General features: G+C 41.1%; 1 protein-coding gene across 2 annotated transcripts; it reads left to right on the top strand.

The window, feature by feature from the left end:
• The first annotated feature begins 441 nt into the window (after positions 1–441).
• On the top strand, positions 442–9,855 carry si:ch211-63o20.7 (Serine/threonine-protein kinase pdik1l-B-like). Of its 2 annotated transcripts, none has more exons than XM_062411644.1 (4): positions 442–600; positions 977–1,735; positions 2,428–2,653; positions 6,592–9,855. In XM_062411644.1, exons 2-4 carry the CDS (start codon positions 995–997, stop codon positions 6,834–6,836), a joined length of 1,212 nt encoding a protein of 403 aa, XP_062267628.1. In that variant the 5' UTR covers positions 442–600; positions 977–994; the 3' UTR covers positions 6,837–9,855. The 2 variants fall into 2 exon arrangements, with proteins under 2 accessions (XP_062267628.1, XP_062267627.1); XM_062411643.1 differs by having other exon boundaries at positions 443–604.
• Positions 9,856–11,273: the final 1,418 nt, after the last annotated feature.

The following is an 11,273-nucleotide window of genomic DNA, read 5'->3' as shown; positions in this document are numbered from 1 at the left end:
TTTGAGGGGGACTCACAAACAAGCAGAGCAATCAGCACTGCACTTGTCTTAATAACTTTGTTAATTGTCACTACAGTGCATTTAAATTCAACTGTTAGCATTTGGGTTTAATCATGGACTGTATATTAAGATTATTTCCTATCAGGGGTTTAACCTGAGAAAACCTACTGCTTTAGAAAACTGTATCATTTAGCATTGCTGCTGCCTTAATAGTATTATTGCTTAAAGTAAAAGCTTAATTATATACTTTCTTTCCTTTTTTAAAACAATAGAAATTTCCCTTACCTTTAAAACCCTCACCTAATTGGCAGCACCTTCCAACTTCCTCATAAACACCACCAACCTGGACTGGCGTCTGTCTGCGAACAACCAATCAAAATTTGTGACGCGATTCAATTTAGAGCCAATCACGATGCACGTCTGCCCAGAGCGGGACGTTACAAAAGTAGACCCGGAAGTTTTCCTCTGCCTACTTATTTGCGTAGTTTAATAACAAATTAAAAAGAGCTATACTCGTAGAACATGGCGCCGAGCGGCTCGTCAGACGTGTAGATCACAGATTCACGTCGAGGTATAGCTCGTGAAACCAGCCGCAGAATCGTGGGTAAGTTTATTTAAAATAACGAGAGTTTACCTGAAGCGAGAGGCTTTTTGTTTCGCTTCCCTTTTAAACCAGGGTCTACAGACAGCGCCATGTTGAATTCATTCAGTAAATAAATAGCGAACTAAAGATTGTGTGTTGTAGTTAAAACATTTTAAAATTGTTATTTTTAGACCTAGCAGTCAGTGACGTTAGCGACGTTAGCTGTAGCTCATACGATAGTTGTGATTATACCTCGGTGTTGATAATCCTAGATGATCCTGTCAGAACACGCTTCAAATCACAAGGACAGTCTGGTGAAGTGCTGTAAACTGTTTCAATGTTAGTAACATGGTGTAGTTATCTCACTAACCCGAGTTATTTTCCTCCTCTCAGGTCCAGCTCCTGTAAAGCATGGAGGAGCTCTACACTTTAGAGAAGGAGGTAGGACGAGGCAGCTATGGCGTGGTCTTTGAGGGACATATGGTCAAAACAGGACAGAAGGTGGCCATTAAGCGGCTGCCCTGCAGCAACCCGGAGTGCATTGAGCTCTACCTGCAAGAGCTGTGGGCCATGAGAGCCACAGCCAAGAACCACATCAACGTCATTGCACTCCACAGCTGCCTCCTGCAGACAGGCCCCAGAAGCTTGAAGCCCCTGAAACCAGGGAAACTGCCTCTACGTCTGGTTGAGAGTGTGCTGAAGGGCAGTGTGGTGGGGGCAGCACAAAGTCAGGAAAGGATTCACGCCCAATCGACCGCCATGAAGAGGACGTATTCTCTCCCCAGGCTTCAGGACAGGACCAACACTGTCCAAGTCAGGCCTAAGCTCCAGGACACAACAAAATCAAATGCATCTGATGCTACAACCCCGCAACGGCCTCAAAACCAAGCCAGAAAGAGACGGGCCCAGAGCGAGGGGGAGCAGCCGGGACCCCTGCGATGCCTGGCCCTGTGGCTCGTGATGGAGTACTGTGACGGGGGCGACTTGAATCAGTACCTGCTCTCCAGGCCGCCAGATGCCCAGCGTAACCACAGTGTGGTGCGACAGCTTTGCCGAGCTGTGGCCTTCCTGCATGGCCTTGGCATCACCCATCGAGACCTGAAGCCCGACAATGTGCTGGTGTGTGTCACATCAAAAGGCCCTGTCGTCAAGGTAGGCAGATGCTGACGTGTGACCCCTTTTTATATCAGATTAGATGACACGGATGCAGTGGAACAAGCATGTCTGTGGTGTCAGTATTATTAGCAGTACCATACTCTATGTAGGCGATGTAACCTCGACACTACCAACTAATTGCCAACTCTGTAGAGCTCTCATTACTTAACCAATATAACAAAAAAATGATTCTACAATCAACACAATGACACTTGTAAATAAACAGTTTGTTATGCTAATTACATTTAGAGCAAGCTGTGCATTTTGTAAATATCACATGTCCCACCCGTTTTATTGTCTTCCAGCTGCATGTGTCATGTGATTATTGAGGGTGCAATCTGGCCTGTCATCAGATTGATTTAGCTCAAGATGGTCGCGCAGATACACAAACAGACACATTCACATTAGCATTGGAACATTTTGTTAAAACATTATGTCTAGGCTATAAATCAACCAATGAATTTGGAGAATTGTTAATTACATATTGTCTGACAACCTAATTTAGAAAACAGTTTTATAATTTTAATCGTAACCCAATACATAAAATACAAGTGTCACTTTTTTGCTGTATATTTTATCTTAATTTTATCTTGAGTAAAGGCCTGATATTTAAAAACGATATTTACCCCTTGTGTCTATATGAATGAACTTCAGCTGTGTCAAGACACATTTCCCTGTCCAACCTCTAGGTGGCAGACTTTGGTCTGAGCAAGATGAGTGAAGGTCTGGTGGACGGGGTTGAAAACATGCAGCACTTCTCATCCACCTGTGGCTCCGACTTTTACATGGCTCCAGAGGTGTGGGGAGGACTGACCTACACGGCCCAGGCGGACATCTTCTCGCTAGGTGTGATGTTCTGGGCGGTTCTGGAAAGAATAACCTTTCTGCAAGAAGGGACCACACAGGAACAGCTGGGTAAGAAAATGAATCATCAGTGTAGACCAGAGAGGAAGAATACCTGATGTTACGAAACAGAATGATAATGCAAACCAACACTACCCCAACAACTATAACAGGGCGGTTAAGATAAACAGGCCAGTAGTCTCAGACTACTGGACCCCACCTTAGTCTTAAATAAACGAGAATCCAGAATTTGTCAGTTACTATTTAGGTATAGGGTTGTCATGTGATGTGCTGCTCACCAATAGGAGGCCTCTCAGAAAGGTTGTGTGTGTGGCCAGGCAGCTTGATGACGCATCGCACTGAATCGAGTTTGACTTAATTAACTGGCACATATTAAAAATGTCACATGCTATACATCATACATTCATCAGCCATGGACAGAACAATCTTGAATCTAAATGGCAAAGATATGAATGATAATTTATGCACCGTAAGTTTGGATACAGATCTTGGTAGCTCTGCTTCTTATAATAAAATCTGACACTTTGTGATTAAGCATTCCTTACACCTCGAAGTGTTGTTGTTGGCAGCAGGTGCGATACCAGCTTGTTCAGAATAATACGTTATAAGTTTGTTTATATATTTATTTTATCGTATTTCCTTTGTTTTCTGATCAAGTTGTTTTGATAACATCAATTTACATCAATGAAGATCAGTCACATTCTCATGGTAAAGCAAAGATGAAAATTTGTTGCGTCCTGTTAATTCATTTGCTGTCTTTGTTCTAAATTAAGCTTGTCTTCACATAGAAGGTCGGTGTAGGGAAATGAACCCATAAACTCTAGCCGGCAGAGGCAGTGTGCCCAGCTCTCCAGGAGAGCTCTGGGATTTTAATCTATTTGTTTAATGTCCTTTTTTCCTACCCTGTCAAAATCCTGAGTGGCCATAACATGAGGCAGTGTCTTAATGTTCAGGAGTACAGGGCCCTGTCCTGCACTCCACTATCAGATAGGAATGAAACGGCTGTAATACAGACGTCTCCTTTTATTCACCAAATGGCTCTGATCAGCGGCGACCTGGCATCAGGGGAATATGAACCATTATCCCAAAGTTTAGTGCGTGAGAAGCTCCCTGAGTCATTGATGCTCCCATTAAGCTGAATGCAACAGTTATTTTGACTGGGGGTGTTTCAGCAGATTTAAAAAACAACAAAATGGCATTTAGCATCTCCGATCACAATCCTCTTTGTCAGTGAGAAAATGGGAAGAGGCAGCTGGAGGCTTTTTCGCAGACCGATAAAATGGTCTATTATTTTTACTTTATCCCCTCTCAAGACCCGTACACCCACACACTTATTTGACCAGGCAGGGGAGCGGGGAGAAATCGTAAGGGAGGGAGAGTCACTCTCTCCTGTTTGTCCTCTAGGCCTTGAAGTCTAGAGATTTTGTTATTTTAATTTTTTTTGCTGAGGTAGTTGAGGGAATCGTGACTTGCCTTCACCAGGACAGACCTGGACTTGACTATAAACTTCACCCGCAGTGATTAAATCAGGCTTTACTGATGGGAATCGGCAGAAAGAGACGCCTTGTATGACAGATGTGCTTCAATCAGGTTTTCATTAGAGTTAATTTATACTCCAACAAGAGATGGTCTCAAGGAACCTTGAGTTTAATTTGAATTGATGTATTTTTAACCACTTTCATAGATACTTCTTGTTAATCTTTATGTTTACCACCTTTTTAATGAGATTTTCTTCTTCATTAATCTACAAATTCAATTGATCATGTCGTAACAGAAAATGTCAAACAAAGACAAATGACCAATTGAGGTTGTTGAGCACAAATTTTTACCTTCCTAATTATTCTTATGAGCAGCCAAGAAATCAAGGTATTAAAGGAAGAAGAGGGAGCTAATCATGGTACTTGATCCATTTCAAATGAGTGCTGGGTGGTGGGTGAGTTTAGGGTTCCAAAATTCCCGGAATATTCAAAGTTGGAAACTTTCCAAGGGAATTAAAGGGAATATATATGGGAATATATATGGGAATATACGGGAAATAACGAGAATAAACTGGAATTTGTGTGGGTAATTTATACTAACTGTATTTACCTTGTCATATACAGACATAAATATAAACATTTTGTTTGTCATAGGCTGATTTGAGCCCTAAGGAGACTTTGGGCACTTGACTATATGCTTCTGCATCTTTGTGTCATTCTTAACATAGGTCTTTGCACACTATTTGCAAATGTACACAGCCTTTCCTTCTACATTGGCTGGGGGAAATGTCTCCACACATGAGAGAGTGCACGACACGTGGCATTGTTCTGTAGAATAAGATGAGAAAAATGCTTGTAAAAAAAGACTAAAACATGATAGAGATATAAATAGTTGGCCGAACAATTGGAATCGTCTGTCAAATATTTTAAAATTGATGGATAAATGAATAGAAATAGGCTAGATGAACAGATGAACAATCCTCAATCAGCATGCTAATATATTTTCCCCAGTAATATCATTGAAACTTACCTGACTAGTCCTGCACACTACAGCAGGCCTCTATAGCCCTGTGCAGGATGCTGGGAATTATCTGTGAATGTGATGGAGAAATGCACAGTGGAGGGTTGAAATTCAACGTGCAGCGTGTGCTGCATTCCATACATCTTTAAAATTGAGTTTTGAATGATGTTTTTTTTGCTCAGCGTTTAATTTGCGTATTTTTATTTATTTTTAATTTACCGGAAATTGTCCGCCCCTTCGCAACCCTAGGTGAGTTACACTAACCTTATGGTTTTATAATTCAATAAATATGTCGAGACAATCTTTAATCAGGAAATCAAATGCCCATTGTGGTTAGGTTGAATGGAGTGGGCGTGAATGTGGGTATGAATGGTTTTTGTTCTCTATATGATGGCGCTGTAATGGACTGGGACCCGTCCAGGGTGCGTCCTGTCTGTCACCCGATGTCTGCTCGGAATGGCTCCCCATCGAAAGGACGATCACTAGAGATAATGGTTAGATGGAAAAGGTAGTTAAGGAGTTTTGTTGTTTACATCAAACTATTCAAAACCCCCAACGTTAAGTGTAGTTTTCTGACATGGAAATGGAGAGGTTTCACCATCTTCTACAGTTTTGTTTTATTTTTTAACAGTGAGCAGCTCCTCCAGTTCTTATTCTGACTGTGTATTTCATGTCGCTCTTCCAGTGTTAACACATTCTCAAAAACCTGTTAAGTTTAGCGGACGTTATTAGTAATAATATGGAATGAGAACAGTCCTGAGGAGGCACTATAAGTGTGTGTGTGGGTTTGCTAATGGTCTGTCGGGGCTTTAACAGCACTTTGTCAGTGTTTTCTGTATAAAAATTAGCACTTCAAGAAAAGGTTTTCAGACCCGATAACATTCAAGTTTACGTGCTATCACGCTTCATGTCTGCAACCTCTAGTTCGGTGTTATATCAGGATTGTGCATCATGGCACATGCATATTGTGCTTGAGAATAAGCAAAACAAGGACATACTGATGAAAACATTGATCCATTGTGCTGCTGTTTTTTTAACTGTTAAAGGAATAGTGTATTAACTATTGTAGCACAGATATGCAGAGTGTCAGTGTGACTGCTGCATCTCTTTGAGTTAAGCTGGTAAAGTGTATTAGACAAACTCTATGTGAAGGAGTCCCTTTAACCGTCCCTTGGCTGCAGCTGATCACAAAACAAAGCACTGCTTATTGTTGCAGCAATGACAAGACAAAACCTTGATTTACCTCCAAATGTTGTGTTTTGAAAACATATCTTGTCATTTTGGCTCTTTTCCTTTATAAATATTTAAGTCATAGACTAATATAAAACTGCTAGATACATTAAGCCTCTCATAGCTTTATGTTTGCAGACTCTTTGAGCACTTCATTGCATGTTAACTTTTGTTTTGGCAAGTGATCGTCCTGCAGTCTGTCTTGTTGCTTTCAGCCTGATGACTTACCTCATCATCCTTTTTGTATTTTCTCCTGTTAGGCGCCTACGTGTGTAAGGGTCGCTCGGGCTGGTTGATGCCGCTGGGGGAAGCCTTGTGGGAGAACGCCGACCTCCAGCTGTGTATCCCAATGAAGTTTAAGAGAGCACCCCCGCTGCCACCCCCTCCCGGTCCATCTACGTGCACTCTGCTTTTAGACATGCTCGCCTCAAACCCGGATGCCCGGCCCCCGGCAGACCAGCTGGAGGCCAGAGTGCGATCCGCTCTCAAAGAGGACTCCCACTGACACAAAGTGCGCTTAAGCGACCATTATGGCTCTTACCACTGTACCCACTACACAGAAATATTGACTGTGCGCCCTCGGACCACAGTGCTTCCTATGTGTGTCAACAGGAACCACTTTGCTGCCACTGGGAAGTGGGGATAACAAATATGTATGATTATATGAAATTGAAGGTGCTATTTCTGTCACTGAAACGCCAGTGTGGTTTAGAAAACCATGTAGAAAAACCAGAAAAAGGGAAAATGGGGTTGAAATAGAAGTGGTCCCTTTTGACCCCCGAGAGCCTCTCGAGGAAATCAGTCTATTGGCCTTGGACCCCTGTAATGCACTGCAGACTAAACACGCAATGATACTCAAGCAAGTCTTTCTAGAGATCCAGAGGGACTCGCTGAGTTTCCTGTAAGCACCGTGCTGTTTAGGTACACAGGCGTTTGACAGAGAAAATCTATTTTGGTAAGTATAGAGCAGAAATTAATAAAATGGTTTGATGTTAGTGCTTGTGAACAGACCAGTGTTTGACTGACTCGCCATCCTGCTGTGTTTCTATTACTGAATTTGACATTGATTTTTTTTATATTGTTTTAACTTAATTTGTACTGGCCTTCCTGGCCGAGGTATTTCCACCTCATACTGATGTGGCATGGATTGAACAGTCTGCTTGGTTTCCAGATGTATTAAATACGTAAAGAGATGAAACAGATGTCTGTCAGTTGTAATGCCAGAATAGAGTCCTGTAATAAAACCCATCTGTAACACAACTTATCCAAAACTATATTGAGGGTTTTATGTCAACAGTAGTTCAGTCGTGAGGCTGTAGTGTTTTATGGAATGCATAATACAGTGACATGTTTCTAACATTTGTAGTATATGTAAATGAGCGGCTCCCAAATAATACCACCTCAATATAATGAACTTGATCTCTACACAATCTAAAAAAAGAGTAGGAGCCAAATGGTTGTAAGTTAGAAAGTTGTGTGAGAATGTATTTATTGCAAGGCTTTAATATTCTAATGTTAATTCCGCTTTCTTTAATTAGCTTTTTATTGATGTAAGAATGCGTCTTAAGAGATGATTGTGTTTGACACATTTTGCTTCATGCTCGAGCTGAGCGATAAGGCCAACAATTATTTCAAGTTTACATCAGTCGATATCAAAAATTCTCAATAAATGTCACATTATTTCTTAAGTTTAAGGACTTAATTCTTGTCTTGAGTGAAGGCGTTGGTTTCAAGTTATTCTATAGGAGTATGACCACCACTAGATAAACAACAGAACATTTAAACATCTGTAAATAATTACATGTTGTACCTCCTTATTGTATCTTCACAATGCCTACAGATTATCTGTATATTGCTTTTTTCGATGCTGTGATCATAATTTTATGTCCCAGCCTTTCTTTATACATAATTTTAAGAACAGATTGTGGGTCTTATTGAGATTTTTTTTCATTCTCTTTCACCAGTTTCTCTTTGGTTCAGTAACATTTTCTGCTGCTGCTTTTTAAAAGTAGAAGTTGACTCCAACTGTGTGACTGATTCCTGTGACGTGCATGTGTGAAACGTGCGATCAGCGAGAGACTTGACAATGAAAGTCGGCAATATAACATCCTCTCATTAACAGGAAATTAAAGCAGGCATTAGGATTGTTGCTGATCATATCAAAAACATTTATTACTGGCCATCGACCTCAGTCTCTGATCGTCCAAATGTTTCTGCCCATGTGACTGAAGAAAAGTTTATATGCATTCCGACATGCCGTGCCATACACACAGACATCGCCCGTCCTGTTCATTTGATTGTGATGTTTCAGAATCACCCCGTGGAAATTTGGCACAAACGATCACTTGACCTCAAGCATGAAGCGAACTTGGTGGTTAAAGGTCACACACTTTTGGCCATAAATCAGGATTGACATGTTTATTATACACTTACAAAATACCCATAAACCTTCATTATATGTAGTAGGTTCTACAGAATAGCTGCTATCAGACATGCACTGTTGTAAAAACTCTGTAGAATGTCCGAATAATGTGGTGCGAGAAAACAGAAGAGATCCTCGGCAGGATTTACAGCAATTACAGGATGAAGATGTCAAGAGAGAGCTTTTGGTGATAAGGGCCGACACTCGTGTCCTTGTGCTGTAAACAAAAACCAATACGTTACTTCGCCAACCCTCCCCTTAAAGCAGATTTCTGTGTTGTTGAGAATGCGTCCGAGTGGACAATCTCCTGCTGCATTGTACATGTGTGAAAGGAAGTGGTAATTATAATTCTACTCAAATGTAATTTAAATCAAATAAATGAACGAGACAAATGAAATTGTTATTCATGTTTTACAGTCTGGCAGGAAGTCGACCTCCAGGGGACAACATTTTAGTAAAGAAATGACAAAGCAGCAGTGATGGGACAGTAACCACTCACCTGTTCTATCACTCTGCCTGTGATAAGGCTCCTGAGCTCAATGACTGTGATGTAGAGATTTAAACCAGTGAGCTCGGCTTCCTCTCTCCCCGCTCAGTGAGGTGGTCTCTGACTGATCTGTGTCAACCTGCAGTGGTATGAGAGGGACCCCACCCCTTCTGCTGGCCAGACCTTCCTGCGTCCCAAGTCCTTTTACTGAACAGGAATGGAGGGTTCTTTCTATGTTTGAGTTTCGAATGTGTTTAGTATATAAAGGTTTCATACTTGTTCATGACTCATGGAACATGTGTTCTGTCCACACTGGCTGACAGGTGATGCCCCCTTCGCAGGACTTCAGTGTCAAAGATGTTAACAAAACCACTGCAATTTTTCATGGTGGGTGGTGACATGAAGGAGGGCTCTGTACTGGCAGAGGGTATTTTTCATGTCAGACACATTGTAACAGGACTCAATGAGGGCTGAGGTCCCCCCCCCATTTCTCAGAATAGGAATACTATTATGAAGGAATCAATTTTCCAGCCAGAGTGGACAGGATGAATGATTGCTGTGATTAAAATGTTCGATGTTCTGATGGACATGTGAAATAATGTAGAGTTGTCCTCAAGCATAATAAAAACATCACCCAAAATTTTCAAAATTTTAATTCTTTTAAATCTTTCTTAAAGGTCCAGTGTGTTGGAACGAGGGGGATCTAATTGCAGAGTTGATATAATATTCACAATTATGATTTCATTAGTGTATAATCACCTGAAATTATTGCTACCTCCGAATGAGCCTTTTATATTAATGCCAGGAGCAGATCCACCTCCACAAAATCTTTCAATATGTTTCACTTGAATATTTTCTTGGTTAATGTCAATCTACACTCACTACCTGGTCATTTTTTACTTTTGACACTGCTCTGGTCCACTTTAGGTGTAACATTTTAAATCAATTGTAAATTGTAAGACTTTTTTAACCCAAAATTAAATTAAAAGAAAGAAAGAAAAAGTAAAACAAGTTTTTTTCCTCGCTCAATGGCAGTTGCTACGTTACAATATTGGATCTATGAATTTGCTGCAGTTATATATTTATATATACTACACCTTTATATACACTAGGTGTTGGTGCCTGTTAAATTGATTTTACTCTTTAACTATTCTTGTGTTAAATGTGGCATTGATATTTATTTTTGTGTCAATCAGATTTTAACATTTGATACTTTTACTCTTTATGGGTTTATTTATGACATATTGTAAGGTGTCTAGAAAGGCACCAAAATCAATTATTCCTATTCTTATTATAGCCCCAAAGTGGTAAAACTTTACATTGTATAACTTCAGTGATGTGAAAAAAAACAATTAATTATGTGCCTTTATTGAGCTATTATATTATATATAAGGATTAACGAGGCATTGAGTGGAGAAGTGATATACAGACCTCAGCAGCCCCAGACCCTTTTCCACTCACCTTCCACTGGTAATTGTAGTAAACAAGTTCTGTAACCTTCACTTCAGCAGAGTTTAACTGAACCTGCTACACCTCCGCTCATGTTGCAGTGAAGATTAGACCAAAGTCTACCTCCTCCTACAGCACCAATCAGCTCAGCACAGACTCAGCGAGTCAGAGCGGGAGGAAAGTCCTTTCAGATTTCACAGCTGATTGCAGGAGTGAGCAAGCGTGGAGAGCAAGCCCCCCGCCCCCCCGCAAAAAAATGCCTTATCCCTCACTGCGTCAGGACTGCAACACACACACAGCACAGCACAGTCACGACACCGTGGCCGCATCCGGGAAATTACGCATGGCCGTTCAGCTTCACTCGCCCCCGTGCAGTCGGGATCTCTATGAGACATAGGTCGGTGCATGAGCCTCTCGTGCTTTACTGGTAGCTATTTTTCAAATGACAAACACTTTTCAGTAAGAGTGCGGCTGAACGCAGCATTCAGTCAGTGTTCACTAGACAGGTAACGGATGGAAATGTAATTGCAAAGGCTGTATCAAATGAGCCATTGAAACCCTCTCATAGGGCAATCATCAGGGGC

Source organism: Platichthys flesus, chromosome 18 (assembly GCF_949316205.1).
Source record: "Platichthys flesus chromosome 18, fPlaFle2.1, whole genome shotgun sequence".
Taxonomy (NCBI): domain Eukaryota; kingdom Metazoa; phylum Chordata; class Actinopteri; order Pleuronectiformes; family Pleuronectidae; genus Platichthys; species Platichthys flesus.
Note: the sequence above shows the minus strand (reverse complement) of the source record. Positions and strands in the feature narration are given on the sequence as shown.

Coding starts and splice junctions, on each gene's coding strand:
- si:ch211-63o20.7 (XM_062411644.1), top strand. CDS start 995: ATGGAGGAGCTCTACACTTTAGAGAAGGAGGTAGGACGAGGCAGCTAT. Junction 1,736..2,427: donor CAAAAGGCCCTGTCGTCAAG/GTAGGCAGATGC, acceptor TCCAACCTCTAG/GTGGCAGACTTTGGTCTGAG. Junction 2,654..6,591: donor GACCACACAGGAACAGCTGG/GTAAGAAAATGA, acceptor TTCTCCTGTTAG/GCGCCTACGTGTGTAAGGGT.